Below are 16,991 nucleotides of genomic sequence, written 5' to 3'. Positions count from 1 at the left end.
GCGGGCTCGGCCCGGGCACGGCCCGGTCCCCCCTTAGTGTCATATCCACCAACACCCGGTGCTGCAGTGACGGCAGTAATATTACCCACGGCAACAGTGGTAGTGGGCTGCAAACCTCAAGGCTGAGTGGGTCTGGGGGAAATGTATTCCACAGTAGTACAACCTGGGCCCGGAGGAAAACCTCCGAAACCTCCTACACCACCACCTCGTCCCTGCTGCTCCTCCCCACCTCCTCCTGCACCTCCTCTACAGGCTTGGGGGGATCTGAGAACCAGGAGGCCTCCCTCAGCGTCTCCTACCAGGGGGAGGACGGAGAGGGACCGCTGGACATCTGGGCTGTCATAAAGCCCGGCAACACCAAGGAGAAAATCGCCATCTTCGCCTCGCCCCAGTGCCGCGGCAGCCTGGTGAATGGTGGAGGAGAGCCGGTCAGGGAGGCGCGTGAGGGAGACTTGGTGAGCAGCATCTCGGTGAGGACAGTGTCTGTGAAGATGAAAAGCTGTTGGGAGGACGAGGGTGGCTCTGTGGCCAAGCGCAGGAGGAGGTCAGGGCATCGGGGCCACCACCAGGACAGAGACCGACAGTCACCCAGAGCTCTAGAGAGACAGAGCCCACTGAGTCCCACAAAGAACAGCCCAGAAGAGGTGACCCTTGGCGAGAGCCCTAGAGTGCCTGAGTGTGGGGTTGTAGGCGTGGGTGGGGAGCAGGTATGTAGGGTAGAGGGCGAGGAGGGGAGTGAGACTGGGACGGGCAAGGCTCTCTCTGTGGTGGAGTTGGTGGCCGCCTTGGAGCAGAGAGCCAGCGACAAGCAAGGGGACTCTAAGCCTGTCTCTCTGCGGAGCTCCACAAGCATTACCTTATCCAGGGGGCTGTCACTGACCCAAGAGCCCCAGCAGCCCAAAGCCCCAGACCAGAGCCCCCAGGGGACAGATGAGGCAGAGTGTGTAAAGGTGTCAGACATGGTGGCCAAGCTGGAGTCAGAGTGCCTGAAGCGCCGGAGTGTTCCAAGGGAAGGGTCCGGATCTGGGGGAGAGCTGTCGCGCAACAACAGCCTGCGGAGGAGGGTGGGCCGGGTGTTACTGGCAGGAGCAGACGCCTGCTCAATCTCAGCCCAGCCACCTCCGTCTCCCACTGGGCCCCAGCACGGACTAGAGGAGACCACGGGGGTGCAGCACCTCCACGCTAGTCCATCTGAGGGCCGTCCCTCTGTTAGCACCATCCACGCGGACAAACTAGTTCCCAGCAGCTGCCATGAAGCTTCCCACTGGGCTTCCCGTTCCTCTGACCCAGCTTCTCCATCTCACAGTGTGGACTCTGGGTGTGGAGCCTCCATCCACGCTGTCAGAGAGCCAGAGGAGATGTGTGAGGCCCAGGGACAGCAGGTGGGGAGCAGGGTCATTGAGGCTGGGCAGGATCTGTACCTCCAGCTCCAGTCAGAGCGGGCCAGCAGCAGTCTACAGAGTGAGGAGCCCCTCCCAGGCATGCTGTTCTTCTCACACCCTCTGCCCTCACAGCCGGTGCTAGAACAACACAAACTCCCACACCCAGACAGTACTCGCACCCAGGACACTGGGTCCAACCCTCAACTCACCAGAGACTTAGCGGAACCCTCCAAGCCTCCGCTCTGCGACCCTGCTATCACCTCCCTCCTCCCTGAAACCATATCTCACAGTGAGAACTGGGCCAAAGAGGAGGATGAGAGGGAGGAGGAGAAGGCGGTGAGTGAGGGAGAGGGGAGTGCTTTTAGCCAGTGTGAGACCGTGCCTTTCCCCCTGCGCCGCCTGGTGTCTCACGAGTTCCTGGAGATGCGCTTTAAGATCCAGCTGCTCCTGGAACCCCAGCAGTACATGGCCTTCCTGCCTCACCACATTATCGTTAAGATCTTCTGCCTGCTGCCCACAGAGAACCTGGCAGCGCTTAAGTGCACCTGCCACTACTTCAAGTTCCTCATCGAGAGCTACGGAGTTCGACCCGCAGACTGCCGCTGGGTGTGCGACCCCCGCTACAAAGACGATCCCTGCAAGCAGTGTAAAAAACGGTATGGGCGCGGGGATGTGTCCCTCTGCCGCTGGCACCACAAGCCCTACTGCCAGGCGCTGCCCTACGGCCCCGGGTACTGGATGTGTTGCCATGGTTCCCACAAAGACACGCCCGGCTGCAACGTTGGTCTCCATGACAACCGCTGGGTGCCCGCCTTCCATAGTATCAACATGCCAATCTATAAGAAACCCAGGGCGGTCACTGAGGAGTAGTGGAATAGGCAATGGGAGAAAGTGACTTGACTTCTGTGTGCTTTATTTTGCCAATGAGGGCTTTGTGTGTGTGTGTGTGTGTGTGTCTGTGTTGCCATATGAGCATGTGCAGTTATTTGTGGGGAGTGTCTGACCGCAACCAGGTTGCTGGTACTGATGAGGAATCACTGGATCTCTTCCTTGACCCCTAACCACTGACCTCTAACCCCTCCTCAGGTCCTCTGAGATGGTCAGCACTTTAACCCTGGTCATAGTTCTCAATCTTCAAAGGATTCTGACAGGGTATTCTTTTGACTTGCTTCAATGTGTTGGGTTAAAACATCTGATTCTGACCAGAGTGTGTTGAAGAGAAGCTTTGTTTCAGATTTCTCTTCAGTGTTGATGCTTAATGTGTCTCTCCTTGCCCACAGCCATAATGTTTCCTTGCTTATGCATTAACCAATACGTTGGGATAGCTATTTTAGTTAAGGTAAGCCTATCAACGTTATGCAGTATACCCCACCCACAAGTGTGATTTACTCAGTGTTAATGTGTTGTTGTCTAAGTGGATACATACATTGCTGCAGGTCACCGGTTTATGCAAAATGTGAATCAACCCCATCCTATATCCCATCCATATCCTGTCCCAAATGGCACCCTAGTCCCTATGTAGTGCACTACTTTTGACCAGGGTCCATAGGGTGCCGTTTGGGATGTTGGAGTCTATATCCCAACTCCATTTATCAGTCTCCGGGTCAGAGAGGGAAAGGGTTTTGTCTGTCCTGTATCTGGTTTGATTGAAAAAGTTTGTTCTGAGCCCTGTTGTGTTTACATTGTACGTAGTGCTACAGAGTCCTATATCAAAAACAAAGTGAGGAAGATTGACAAGCAGCACGAGTATCTATGACTTGAATGCATTTATCTTCAGTTTGGTAAAAATAATAGTTTATTTTGACCCTGTCATGTATATATTCATGAATGATTATTATTGGGTGTTTTACAATGGGTCCCAGATGTATAACCCATATGCTTATTTGGCCGCTCTCATTGCATTATTCTCCACCATTTTTAATGTGCGTCTGAAATGGCACAGTATTCCCTATATAGTGCACTACTTTTGACCAGAGCAATAGGGCTGGTCAAAAGCAGTGCACTATAAATGGAATAGGGTGCCATTTTGGACAAGTGCTCATCCCTCCTTTTTATGATGCTGATATTTCTTGAAGGGAAACATGTCTGGAGAAGTTCACCTGTCTGTTCTTTATGATGATTAACTGGACATGATCTAAACAACAAAACAGCCAGGGTTGATTACAAAGGGGGAGAAAAATGGGATATAAAAGTAGTTTGCCTCCAGATATTTTTTAAAACAGTTTGTTGTATAATATTCCAGCTGTACTCTGCCTGCAAAGGCATTTTACTACAATAAAGTGCATTCATTCTGAGGTTAACTGTCATAACCCACCTTTCCTTCTCGTGGTGTCTTTAAACTGAAAGGAAGTGTAAAGGTTACAACATAAAAATGGAATGTATTGATCTTTACTGAATATTCAGGGATATAGACTAAATGTATACTAAGGGTCTCCAGCCTTAAATGTCACCCATTTCTATTATTTATCACGTCTTGATGTCATTGACATACGTCAATGTTGTTCACAACTTAAGGTCTATACTGTAGAGCTGGTAGGCTTGCCTTTCATTGGGGCGAGGGGTATTGTTTGGGTCCAGGTGTGTTGGGGAAAGAGCACAGACACGCACAACAGATTTATAAAAGCAAAATAAATGTATTCCTTGCTGTGTGAGAAATTACTTCCTAGAAGTTGATATTAATCATCTCAAACATTTGAGGGAAGTTCCCCCTTTTGTCAACTTTATAATTTAAACCAAAATGGCAGTCCTCCGACAAAGGGTCTGGATTGTCCACTTAAAAAGGCAAAGTGCGATGAGTAGGCAATGTATCAATGGGTGCTAATATGAACATTGGCATGGAATTGTCTGTCATGTCAGTGCCTCCTGAAATGGTGTGTTTACATGCTCTTTCGTTTCTTTCTTCATTCGTTGACCTTTTGAATTCACAACAGACAAGTAGGGGATGAATAAGACTTGGCAATAAAATGCATGAAAAGATCCTGTGGGTTGCCAGTGGTTTTGATTTGAGCCATTGAGGAGTATCTTCTAAATCCCAACTTGATACATATGCTACTGTCTCTATTTTAACCCTCAGTCCCATGACCCCAGCAAAAATCTGCTTTTCATTTGTCTGCATGTCAAGCCCTTGTATTTAGCCTCACAATTAAGTGTTATACAATTTTATTTCAGCACAACCAGGGCGGCTACAAGGAGTCCACAAAACAATTTGACAAAGTTACATTCATGAGTTTAATATGAATGCTTTAAGTACAGAAGTTGTTCTCAGGGAAATTAATATCCAACTAGTCAGTGACAACTGCTTAAGGTATTGGAGACTACAGTGCATTCAAAAAGTACAGTATTGACATTCATTTTGCTACGTTACAGCTTTAAGTGATAAAAAAAAAAATCCCCCTCAATTTACACACAATATCCCATAATGACAAAGCGAACAGGTTTTTAGAAAAAATAACACATTTATTATTCAGACACTTTGCTATGAGACTCAATTGAGCTCCAATGTATCATCCCCCTTTCCTTTACCTGTTTCCATTGATCATCTTTGAGCTCTTTCTACAACTTGATTGGACATGCTTTGGAAAGGCACAAACCTGTGTGTGTGTATATATAAACTCTGACGGAGCTCCTCTGTGCAGATGAGAGAACCTTCCAGAGGGACAACGATCTCTGCAGCATGCCACCAATCATGGTATAGTGGCCAGACGGAAGCCACTCCTCAGTAAAAGGTACATGACAGCCCGCTTGGAGTTTGCCAAAAGGCACCTAAAGGACTCAGACCATGAGAAACGAGATCCTCTGGTCTGAGGGAAACCAAGATTGAACTCTTTGGCCTGAAGCATGGTGGTGGCAGCATGCTGTGGGGATGTTTTTCAGCGGAAGGAATGGGGAGACTAGTAAGGATCGACGAAAAGATGAATGGCACAAAGTACAGAGAGATTCTTGATTAAAACCTGCTCCAGAGTGCTCAGGACCTCAGATTGGGGCGAATGTTCACCTTCCAACAGGACAACGCAGGAGAGGCTTCGGGGACATGTCTCAATGTCCAGCCAGAGCCCAGACTTGAACCCGATCAAACATCTCTGGAGAGACCTGAAAATAGCTGTGTAGCGACACTCCCCATCCAACTTGAGAGTTTAAGAGGATCTGCGGAGAAGAATGGGAGAAACTCCCCAAATACAGATGTGCCAAGCTTGTAGCGTCATACCCAACAAGACTCAAGGCTGTAATCGCTGCCAAAGGTGCATCAACAAAGTACTAAATAAAGGAAATCCTACAGTGCATTCGGAAAGTATTCAGACCCCTTGACTTATAGTTATGACTCATTCTGTGGTACTCTTGGCTAGGCTTGAATTTCCCTGCCAATTATATTTGAAAATATGTAGGTATATGATCACACTGGTAAGAGAGAATTTGTTGTATTACTTACACTAACATGGCTTTTCAAGAGAATGAGAAATCTGCAGAAAATGTAATGCCAACTCTTGATACACGTCCCAAACAAAACCCCCCTTCGAGACGGAAACTCAGTTCCCTTAACCCAGTTATTAGAAAACCATAACTTTTTCAAACTGTTAATCAGGCTAAAACGCTCTGGGACACTCGTTCCAAGCCTAGAGGAATATTGGGAAGTCATCTGAATATTCATAGCATTATTTCTAAACGTGAACAGGTAGAACATTTATCGAATGACTCAAATCTATTTATTTTCTTCTGAGATTGGCTGAAAAAAAATCTCTGCCTTTAATGTCCCTCCCTGGATATTCTATATTCAGGAATTCAGGGGGGACAGGGCAGAGCGTGTGGATTGCTTATGTACATGAAAGACAATTGCATTTAAAGTTATCACATGCAAACATTCCAATGACCTTGAATATATGGAGCTGAATGTATTCCTCTCCCCTCATGTATCTCACTATTATTGGATTATATCGACCACCGACATCTGATATCTTGTTTTATGGACATTTTAAATGCCATGCTTAAAGAATGTGATCATAAGGCGATTTCAATATAAACTGGGGAAACAAAACTTGCAGGAAAAAAACTCAAGAGATCACAGATTATTTCAACCGGACTCCAACAATACAAGGTCCAACCAGGGTAACACAGTCATCCCAGACTCAAATTGATCTGGTGTTTACTAACAGACCTGATCAAATAATTAAGTCCACTAACTGACTAACTGGTTGGTATATCTGACCACAATGTTACATTGGTGGTTAGAAAGCTCACTAAAAAGAGATTTAGGCAACATATTCATGTGCAAAAGTACGATAAAAAAAAATCCTGAAAAATGAGCAGAGTAAATAAGATGAGTCAAATGGACTGTTCTGATCTGTTAAGCAATAAAGACCCAGAGTCTGGATACAGAACATTTCTGTAAGCTATTGACAAAGTGGATACCTCTTTTACTAGAAAATTTAAACGTTAGCCAAGATGGAAAACCTGTCTACCATGGCTCAACGAGGACCTCTGGAGGCAGATGAGAGAACGGGACCTTTCCTTGAAAAAAAGCATTAAAGAGAGATAAGGTGGTAAGGAATATTTTTTTTAAAAAGCAAACACATAATTCTTTCTTAGTGTGATCAATGAAGCAAAACGAAATGGCAAAGTGGTTTGGGAAAATCTCAACAAACCAACAGGGAGAGAATAAAACATCCTGAATTAAAGGTTAATGGGATTCTAATTCAAGACTCCGATTTCATATCCACCACCTTTTTTGCTGATTGTCAAAGAACTGGCTCAGATATTTTCAACCAAATCCACAGTTCTCACTCCCATAGATAATAATAAACCAATATTCAGAATTCCTGAAATCTCAGCGTCAGCTGAGTATTACTAGCTTCTTCAAGAGCTCTAGAACTAAATATTTGATCTAGACACTGTATTCCTGAAGAGACACAAATATTCTCTGATTGCCCCTATTGTACATCTAGTTAGTCTGTCCATCAAATATGGGCTCTTCCCCAATGCTTGAAAGTTTGCTGCAGCGATACCCGTTTTAAAATCTGGTGACCCAATACTGGTGGAAAATGTCCAACCTATAAGCATTCTTCCAGTGCTATCAAAAGTAGCTGAAAGATGGGTGGCTGATCATCTGACTGATCACCTCATTCGGGGTAACTCCATACATCAAATGCAATTTGGATTCAGAACTAACCAATTCAATCTAAACTGGACATAGGTGGTGAAGTCGGTCTTTTTGGATCTTAAAAAGGCCTTTGATACTGTGAATCATGAGGTCCTCCTATCCAAACTATCCTCCCTTAATGTGTCCACTGAAGTTATTAGTTGGATGTATATCTAACAAACAGAAGTCAAAAGGGTTTGTCTGGGGAACACTCAGCCGGACTCTCTTTACTATAACATTGGGGTCCCACAAGGGTCAATATTAGGCCCCCTTATGTTTACCATCTATATAAATGATCTCCCACTTGCTTGCCCACAAGTTAACATGCAGATGTATGCAGACGATACAGTATGTACACTCAAAAATAGACATCTAGTTGTAAACAAGTTAACTGAAGCTATGGTACATGTTTCTAAATGGATGACTAATTATTGCCTGCATTTAAATATGACTATGTACTTCTCTAAGAAATCCAATGATTCTTCCCAACGAGCTGCTCTTGTTAATGGGGAGAATCTGAAAGTTGTGTCTAACTTCAGGTATCTTGATGTCATTTTAGACTCCAACTTGACATTTAAGAAACATGTGAAGGTGGTTAAGACGGTTAAGTTTGGATTATCCAACTTTAGGTTTATAAGAGCTTCCTCTGGAGGCCGCCAAACTATATAGGCATGCTATGATCTTCTGACATCTGAGATATTGCCTCACATGCTGGTCACAAGCAGGAGCTACTATTCTGAAACCAATTTAATCACTCTACAAACACTTAAGATGTTTGATAACAAACCAAACAGTTACCACCATTGTCATATCCTTTACAAACATCATTTATTTAGTCTGGATAGCTTTAAGCAGTATAGATGCAAGACTTGTCTTTAAGATCATGCATGGTCTTGCCCCTCCACCCCTATACTGGAATATCATGCTCAAGGAAAGCCCCTCCAGGATAACAAGGGCAGTAACTAGAGGGGATTGTTGTAAAATTGGTCAATCTGCCTTCTCTGTTAGAGCTACAATATACTGGAATGCAATGCCCATGGACTTGAGAAGCTGCACTGATTATTGTATTTTTTAATTTAAATTGAAAACATGGCTCAAATCTATCCAAACCTGTACACATGAGTTATCTGTGGTTCCTCATATGTAAGACAACAGTTGATGATAGATAGTGTTATTGTTGTTAGACTAATATATTATTGGATGTGATGTATTTTGTATTGTTTGTGTGAGTATTTGTGTAGTGGCTGTGTAAAGTCCCTTACCTGCCCAGGGACTACGGGTGCAAATGAGCTTTGGCTAACCCCGGCACATTTACATGCCTGTTGCATTATTGATGTTGATTAATGTGCATTATCCCCTATAAGTAAATAAATAATAGGTGCACTTGATTTACCTCTCTGGGGGTGTAGGCGGAGTTCTATCTTCAGACACATGAAATGGTTCAAAATGGGAACACTGCCTTCCCGGCACTAGGGCTGCTGAATCAAGAGCACCTATGCCAACAGCGCGAAACAAATATACAAAATAGGAACGTCGGGCTTTATCGTTATTTTTAAGTTTGGTGATAAATGTTGGTAACCACTGCTACAGACGTTTTTATATAAAAGACCCGGACCCCTTCGGGACTCGCCCTTGTCTCACAAACACTGCTCTTGCTCAGCCCCCGTTAATCACAGACTAATTGTTGGTATCTACGGATGCAAAAGAAATAGACTAATCTAATGGTACAGCGCAGAAGTCCGTAGCACAAACACTGTTTCAAAGGGGTTAGAAGTCAACAAAGCTAGTGTTATTTACCAGAAAGCTAAGGTTATTTTGGCTGCGTTTACACAGGAATCCCAATTCTGATATTTTTTCTACTAATTGGGATTTTGACCAATCAAAATACTTTTCAGAGCTACACTGATTGTGAGAAAATGAAGAGAAAAAAAAAACAGATCAGAATTGGGCTGCCTGTGTAAAAGCAGCCTTTGAGTCAACTGTGGAACCTGTTTTTCTGTGAAGCAGTTAGTTAGAATATACCAGTAAATAGTTTGGGGTTTGCAGTGCAGACAACACACACCCATTAGATTCCATCTGAACATGGTTGTATAATACACTTGACAGTGACACTTCTTTCTTAAATGGTTCAAATAAGACTTTTATGGCAACACATTTATTAATCCTTTTTTAATTTTAATTTTTTTAAACAACCTATTTTGTCACTAGCAGGTACAAGTTATAAAGGTCATTACAGGGGTCTTCATTTTTGTCATGTGAAGTATTGCTTATTGTGACAGTGGTAAATTGCTTAATCTGCATTACCAGTCATTTCAAAATTAAGTTCTACCAAGCCCTGAATAAGAAAAATAAACTAACATCTTATGAAGTAAGCCAAAGATGTACAATTGAAGTCGGAAGTTTACATACACTTAGGTTAGAGTCAATAAAACTTGTTTTCCAACCACTCCACAAATTTCTTGTTAACAAACTATAGTTTTGGCAAGTTGGTTAGGACATCTCCTTTGTGCATGACACAAGTGATTTTTCCAACAATTGTTCAGACAGATTTTTTCACTTATAATTCACTGCATCACAATTCCAGTGGGTCAGAAGTTTACATACACTAAGTTGACTGTGCCTTTAAACAGCTTGGAACATTCCAGAAAATTATGTCATGGCTTTAGAAGCTTCTGATATATGATGTTAATTAGCCCGAGTCAATTGGAGGTGTACCTGTGGATGTATTTCAAGGCATGAAAAAAAAAAAAAAAATCTAAAAGAAATCAGCCAAGACCTCAGAAAAAGAAATGTAAACCTCCACAAGTCTGGTTCATCCTTGGGAGCAATTTCCAAACGCCTGAAGGTACCACGTTCATCTGTACAAACAATAGTATGCAAGTATAAACACCATGGGACCACACAGCCGTCATACCGCTCAGGAAGGAGACGCGTTCTGTCTCCTAGAGATGAGCGTACTTTGGTGCAAAAAGTGCAAATCAATCCCAGAACAGCAAAGGACCTTGTGAAGATGCTGGAGGAAACAGGTACAAAAGTATCTATATCCACAGTAAAACGAGTCATATATCGACATAACCTGAAAGGCCGCTCAGCAAGGAGAAGCCACTTCTCCAAAACCTCCATAAAAAAAAGCCAGACTACGGTTTGTAACTGCACATGGGGACAAAGACCGTACTTTTTGGAGAAATGTCCTTTGGTCTGATGAAACAAAAAAATAGAACTGTTGGGCCATAATGACCATCGTTATGTTTGGAGGAAAAAGGGGGATGTATGCAAGCCGAAGAACACCATCCCAACCGTGAAGCACGGGGGTGGCAGCATCATGTTGTGGGGTGATTTTCTGCAGGAGGGACTGGTCCACATCACAAAATAGATGGCATCATGAGGAAAGAAAATTACGTGGATATATTGAAGCAACATCTCAAGACATCAGTCAGGAAGTTAAAGCTTGGTCACAAATGGGTCTTCCAAATGGACAATGACCCCAAGCATACTTCAAAGGACAACAAAATCAAGGTATTGGAGTGGCCATCACAAAGCCCTGACCTCAATCCTATAGAAAATTGGTGGGCAGAACTGAAAAAGCATGTGCGAGCAAGGAGGCCTACAAACCTGACTCAGTTACACTAGCTCGGTCAGGAGGAATGAGCCAAAATTATCCCAACTTATTGTGCGAAGCTTGTGGAAAGCTACCGTGAAACGTTTGACCCAAGTTAAACAATTTAAAGGCAATGCTACCAAATACTAATTGAGTGTATGTACACTTCTGACCCACTGGGGATGTGATGAAAGAAATAAAAGCTGAAATAAATCATTCTCTCTACTATTATTCAGACATTTCACATTCTTAAAATAAAGTGGTGATCCTAACTGACGTAAGACAGGGAATTTTTACTAGGATTAAATGTCAGGAATTGTGAAAACTGAGTTTAAATGTATTTGGCTAAGGTGTATGTGAACTTCAGACCACAACTGTATTGTGTCCTATCCTATCATTTAAGCCACCTATGTCACTGTTCGAATCACCTGTATAAAGACCCACAAAACACACCAATGAGGTTTTAGGCACCGACGTTACTATAAATAGTATAAATCTACCCTTCTGAGGAAAACAAATGCCACTAGTTCATCTCTCTCCCCAACATTGAACTGCTGCAGTCAAGTTTGTGTGTCCCCCCCATCACCACCACCACCACACACACACACACACACACACACACACACACCTGGTAAGTAAACAGCATTTGAAGTAAAACAAAGAAAGTGCCATGCCATCATTTAGTGAGAATAACTAAGGTCATGCCCCTTGTTTGGCATTTGTCAGTCTTCAAAACACAATCCTTACACAAACCATTTTGTTGTAATGCAGCAGGAAGGAAGGTTCTGTCCCAAATGGCACCCTAGTCCCTATGTAGTGCACTGCTTTTGACCAAGGCCCATAGGGCTCTGGTCAAACGTTGTGCACTATATAAGGCATGAGGTACCATTTGGGATGTAGTAAAGAAACATTAAGAACCGAAAATATGAATGGGTACATGGGAAAGCAACAGAAGCTCCAGTCTCTCTTTAAATTGTCTTCTCACAACAACTGGGATGGAGTGTGCAGATGGCCGAGAGTTGTGAGAGACTACTCTTTGAATAACACCCGTCCCAAGCGACAGTCTTTCGCACTATAACCATTTTTACCAGAAAAATCACTGTTGTCAATGACAACATTCTCCTCCATAAGAAAGTGAGTGATACATTCCCCTTCCTCCCACAGGGATTCAGTCATGCAATTTAGTAAAAACAAATATCCCTTCTTGGTGGTAGTGGACCAGGACTGCAGGCTGACTACAGGCATAGGCCAGAACAGAACAGTCTCTGTGTTGGTCGGTGGCAGTGCTGCATAGCTCCAGCCAGTCCTGGGGTGCATTCATTAGACACCAAACGGACTGAAACACTACCTGAACTTGTTCAATAAAAAAAAAAAACTTTTTATTCTACGTTGCAAAACGTTTTTCTAGTGTGCTCTAATATATACGACCCTGGCCAGTGAGTCCCCAGGCTTCCTCAGCGCTGGCCGGTGTAGGCCCGAAACCAGGAGGTGACGGATGCTGCTGCTGAGGAGATCATGCCCACGGCCTGGCCCACGGGCTGAGACACCTGCATGGCCGTGCTCTGGGACAGGTCCATGGGTTGGGAGGGGATGTCACAGAAGCGCGGGCTGGGGACCGTTTCCCAGTCTGTCCCCAGGTCTGTCTCCTCATCCGTCACCATCTCATCCCCGCTTTCCTCTGCCGGGCCGGCCGCCTCCGGCTCTACAAACTCCATGGAGTCCTCCAGGTCAGCAGTCACCTCGTACGGACCCGTCCTGCACAGAGAGATAGTCAGGCGGTGTCCCAAATAGGATTCCATTTTTGACAAGGGATCTTCTTACCTGCCCAGGTTTTTGTTGTCAGGAGAGACAAGGAACATGATGTTCCTCAGGGTGTGGTGAGGGTGCAGCAGCTCACTCTCAACATGCTGCACAGGAATACACGCAACTGGTTAGTGGCGTGCATCTCCGGTGTGGGTTGATACATACAAGCTAGATCAATCATGTAACAAAGTGATTAACAGTAACACGGCCTAGAACCCAGAAGAGAAAGCAGCAGCACAGTGGCAAGGAAAATATACTCCCAGAAGGAAGAAACTTCTAGACGAACCATGCTCTGTAGTACCTGTGAGAAGCAGAGGTGAAGGATGTTGGTGTTGAGCTTGGTGACAGCCCGGGTGAACCTGTACCTGCTCAGGCTGTCACCACAGAACTCACTGTTACATAACTTCTTGGGCAGATTGACATCCAGGATGTGAGAGAGGATGTTGATGAGTTGGGTAGCAAAACAGAGGGCTGCACTGATGGTGTGGGCTGGGTTGATGTGGTCCAGCTCTGGAAATGGAAGCTCTTCATGAGAACAAGTAGCCTTGGCACAGTACAAGTCAATATTGCAGATTGGTAACCTCCAAGGACTAGATGTTCCTCTCAACCGGCTAGTCGTTTGTCCTTGTCACATCTCAAAAGACAGATCATTTGATTATGATGTCTTATTTTGGTAAGAGTGTGGAGCTAGAAAAGTATACTAAAACACATAGTAAAATGTATGCACACACTGTTCTGTCAGTCGCTTTGGATAAAAGCATCTACTAAATGGCATATATAATTATTACATACAACATATTTTGCTATAATGTCCTACCGGGCCCCTCGTTGGTGCTCTTCTCCTCCACCCAGCTGTAATAGGGGGAGCAGTCCCCGTTGCTAGGCAGCGTGACCCTGGGTCCAGTGATGCTAATGGAGGTCTCTCCATTCTGGTCATCCCAGATCCAGCGCCCTGACAGGTAGGTGGTGCGGCGGGCCTCAGCCAACTCACTCACTGTGCTGGAGGTCAGGGCCAAGTCACACTCCGACAACACGTCTGCTGGGTCCCTGAGGGAAAGGAGCAAAGAGAGAGAGAGACTGTCATTACAGGAAGTGTGTCTCTATAACTAAGTCAAACAGCAGATGAGAAGTCCCTCAGCATGCACTTTCAGATTTGAATCAAGAATCAGCTGACCCACATCCTAAAACAACAACCAATGTCTCAAATGGACAGAAAGCCTTGGTATCGGTGCTGTCCGTGAAAACTAAAGCCCAGCTTCATAATGCTGGCCAGTCATGGATGGAGTAATACTTAATACTTGGCTCTGGCCAATGCTGTATGACAGTGGTTCTCAAAGCTCTCCTCAAGGACCCCCGGCTGTTCCATATATTTGATCTAGTTGAGAGCCAGCACACGTGATTCAACTTGTTAACGTATCATCAAGCCCTTGTTTAGGTGAATCGGGTGAGTTAGTGTAAAATACACTTCAAATAAACTTGAAACCATGGCCATGCTTACCTGCTACCCTGTTTCTCCTCCTGTGTGGGGAAGATGTGAGCGGTGAGCTCCAGGATGTGTCCTCTGCGGACCTCAGCCAGGTGCTCCAGACGACCCTGCAGCTCCTTGCCCCTCTTCTCCAGCAGCTCTCCCAGCCGCAGGTTGTGTCTCTCTATCTTGTCCCTCTTCTCCTGATGGCGGCTGGCCCGCCGCTGCAGCCTCTGGCTCTCCTCTTGGGAGTGAAGCAGCAGGTCCTTACCTGGGAGAAGAGGGAGAGGTAATAAGTTGATTGACTAATATGGGTCAAGTGGCAGCCTATTCCTTATACAGCGCACTACTTTTGACCAGGGCCCACAGGGCCTGCACTATAAATAGGGAATAGGGTGCTATTTGGGATGCAAGCCAATGTCTTGCACCATTTCAGGTTTGCCTGTTGTCTTAGACAGGCTACATAAAGACATGGGTATGAGGAAGAGAATAAATCAAGATGATTATTTTAATAATGTACAATATAATACAACAGTCAAATAGTGCATTGTCATTTACACTCACCTCCATATGTATTTTGACAGTGAAGCTACCATTTTAAATTTGAGATCAAATGTTTCATATGAGGTGAGAGTACAGAATGTCACCTTTTATTGGAGGGTATTTTCATACATATCTGTTTTATGGTTTAGAAATGGGGGTGAGTGTATACATTCACATGGAGGTGAGTATCACTGATTTGAATGGCTGTCAAGACCATGTAACTCACCACTTTTCACCTCTTCATTCCCACAACCAATAGCCTCCTTCAGCTGCTCTATTTTCATCTTGCATGACATGATCTTCCATTTCTGAATGAATGAAACAATACAAAATGCTAAGGGTAGATGGGAGTTGAAGAGAACAGGCAGGCTATTGCCGCATTTGAAAAACATACCTCACGTAGGGCAGCGTATATTTACGAGAATTTATATAAATATGGGAGGTCCTCTACTCATAATTCAATTTACCAGCTGATCTGCCTGGACTTTCTTGTCCATGGCTGTAATGACCCTGGAAGAAAGAGTATAGTGTAATATCAATATGGTTAATATAAACAATGGAAGGTAGGAATACAAATGCTTGAAAACTGCAAAGTATTATTTAGCATTTTCATGATAACTGTAAATATTATACTGTACATGTGTTGGAAACGTTCTTTCTCCACCTTCAGCATTTTAAGTCTTTCCAATTTGTCAGTGTATCTGGGAAAAAAATGTTACCATTAGAATACCTACATTAAAAAACAATGGAGTGTTACTTTTTCTGACATCATAGCAGAATGATTCAATGCCGCATTCAAAACAACTGATAACTCGGGGGGGAAATTAGCTCGGACTAAGAAAAAATCGATTTGAACGGTCATCCAACTCGGAATTCCAACTCCAGAACTCGGGCCTCATTCCAGAGCTCCGAATTTCCGATCTGAAGATCACTGACGTCATGATTTGACCTCGTATTTCTCCGACTTCCCAGTTGTTTTGAATGCGGCAAAAGTGCCCATTGCCCACTCCAGGCAGGTGTTGGCAAGAGTGTGGCCTAGCTTTTTATTTAACTAGGCAAGTAAGTTAAATAACAAACTCTTATTTACAATGCTCCCTCCCAACTTCACACAAACAAGTTGAGATGTATTGTACTTAAATTGTATTTTTACAATGTAGCCATTTGATTAAGAAAAATACAAAAAGTATGTCAGTCACTGTGAAAGTAAAGTATTAAGACACTAGAAAGTTAGTTACTGTATGTACTGTATTGAGTACGAGAAAGTTGGTGCTCAAATGACATGATTCAAAATAACATATTGTGTTGTGCAATCTAGGCCAATACTGTTCCGCAAACAGCCTTACTGTCTATAACTTAGGTTACACGTGTAAACAAGCTAGCTATAGCTAACGTTTTGCCAAAGGTGTTGGTTGTAGCTAAACAATATAGCTAGCTAGCTAGTTTGTTTGATTGTCGGTAGCTATTAAATGCAATGTTAGCTGATAATGGATAGCCAACATTTCATAAAGCCTTTATTTAGAGCTGTGTTATGAAGTTTGCTGAATGTAAACACGCACCGTTCAGGGTTTCTACCGTCGAAGTATATAAAATCGCCTGCATGGATGCATCGGGCGCACGTCAGCCTGCGCCTGGCGGTGTTGCAGAGAGGACATCGCTCCACGGCGACATACAAACCCTCCGCATCGTCCACAGACTCCACCATTTGAGACCCAGGGGAACCTGTGGTGTTTGTGGCGTGTAGGAGGTGCGAGCGAAGCTGTGACCGAGCCCCGGGCAGCGCTCCCAAAGTCCCTTCGCCAGAGCGGACTTCGCTTCGCAGTGAGGATGCCATGATGATGGAACTGCGGTTCAAGCGCTAGCTAAATTATAGCTCTTCTGGCTATTGGCATCGAGTCTGAGTTCACTACTTATTGTAAATGTTACGGATATATTTACCACCGCAATGCAGTCTTCATTTTCGGGAAATGTACATATGTTCAGTCATGGACTATATTGCTGCTGTTAGCTAGCCCGCAGCAAACTGTGCTGACTATTTTGCATGAGATGGTTTGTTTACGTACGTATGGTCAC

At 44.3% G+C, this 16,991-nt stretch overlaps 2 protein-coding genes across 3 annotated transcripts in view; one reads left to right on the top strand and one right to left on the bottom strand.

The window, feature by feature from the left end:
• fbxo34 (F-box protein 34) overlaps positions 1–4,359 on the top strand; it is a 46,997-nt gene extending 42,638 nt beyond the window's left edge. For both annotated transcript variants that reach the window (XM_029687718.2, XM_029687719.2), the window contains exon 3: positions 1–4,359. This exon is cut by the window's left edge and continues 167 nt beyond it. In XM_029687718.2, coding sequence (XP_029543578.2) covers positions 1–2,252 — 2,252 coding nt within the window. In that variant the 3' untranslated portion in view covers positions 2,253–4,359.
• Positions 4,360–4,586: 227 nt separating this feature from the next.
• On the bottom strand, positions 4,587–16,983 carry atg14 (autophagy related 14). Its single transcript, XM_029687715.2, has 9 exons — positions 16,478–16,983; positions 15,560–15,622; positions 15,389–15,431; positions 15,148–15,229; positions 14,412–14,649; positions 13,731–13,960; positions 13,215–13,423; positions 12,932–13,017; positions 4,587–12,865 (listed from the first exon to the last, which is right to left on the bottom strand). The coding sequence occupies exons 1-9, from the start codon at positions 16,750–16,752 to the stop codon at positions 12,565–12,567; spliced, it is 1,527 nt and encodes a 508-aa protein (XP_029543575.1). The 5' UTR covers positions 16,753–16,983; the 3' UTR covers positions 4,587–12,564.
• Between the last annotated feature and the right edge of the window lie 8 nt (positions 16,984–16,991).

Source organism: Oncorhynchus nerka, linkage group LG18 (assembly GCF_034236695.1).
Source record: "Oncorhynchus nerka isolate Pitt River linkage group LG18, Oner_Uvic_2.0, whole genome shotgun sequence".
NCBI classification, from domain to species: Eukaryota; Metazoa; Chordata; class Actinopteri; order Salmoniformes; family Salmonidae; genus Oncorhynchus; species Oncorhynchus nerka.
This window is presented reverse-complemented; position numbering and strand designations above follow the sequence as displayed.

Coding starts and splice junctions, on each gene's coding strand:
- atg14 (XM_029687715.2), bottom strand. CDS start 16,752: ATGGCATCCTCACTGCGAAGCGAAGTCCGCTCTGGCGAAGGGACTTTG. Junction 15,623..16,477: donor GACGGTAGAAACCCTGAACG/GTGCGTGTTTAC, acceptor TTTTTTTCCCAG/ATACACTGACAAATTGGAAA. Junction 13,424..13,730: donor GAGCACCAACGAGGGGCCCG/GTAGGACATTAT, acceptor TTCCATTTCCAG/AGCTGGACCACATCAACCCA.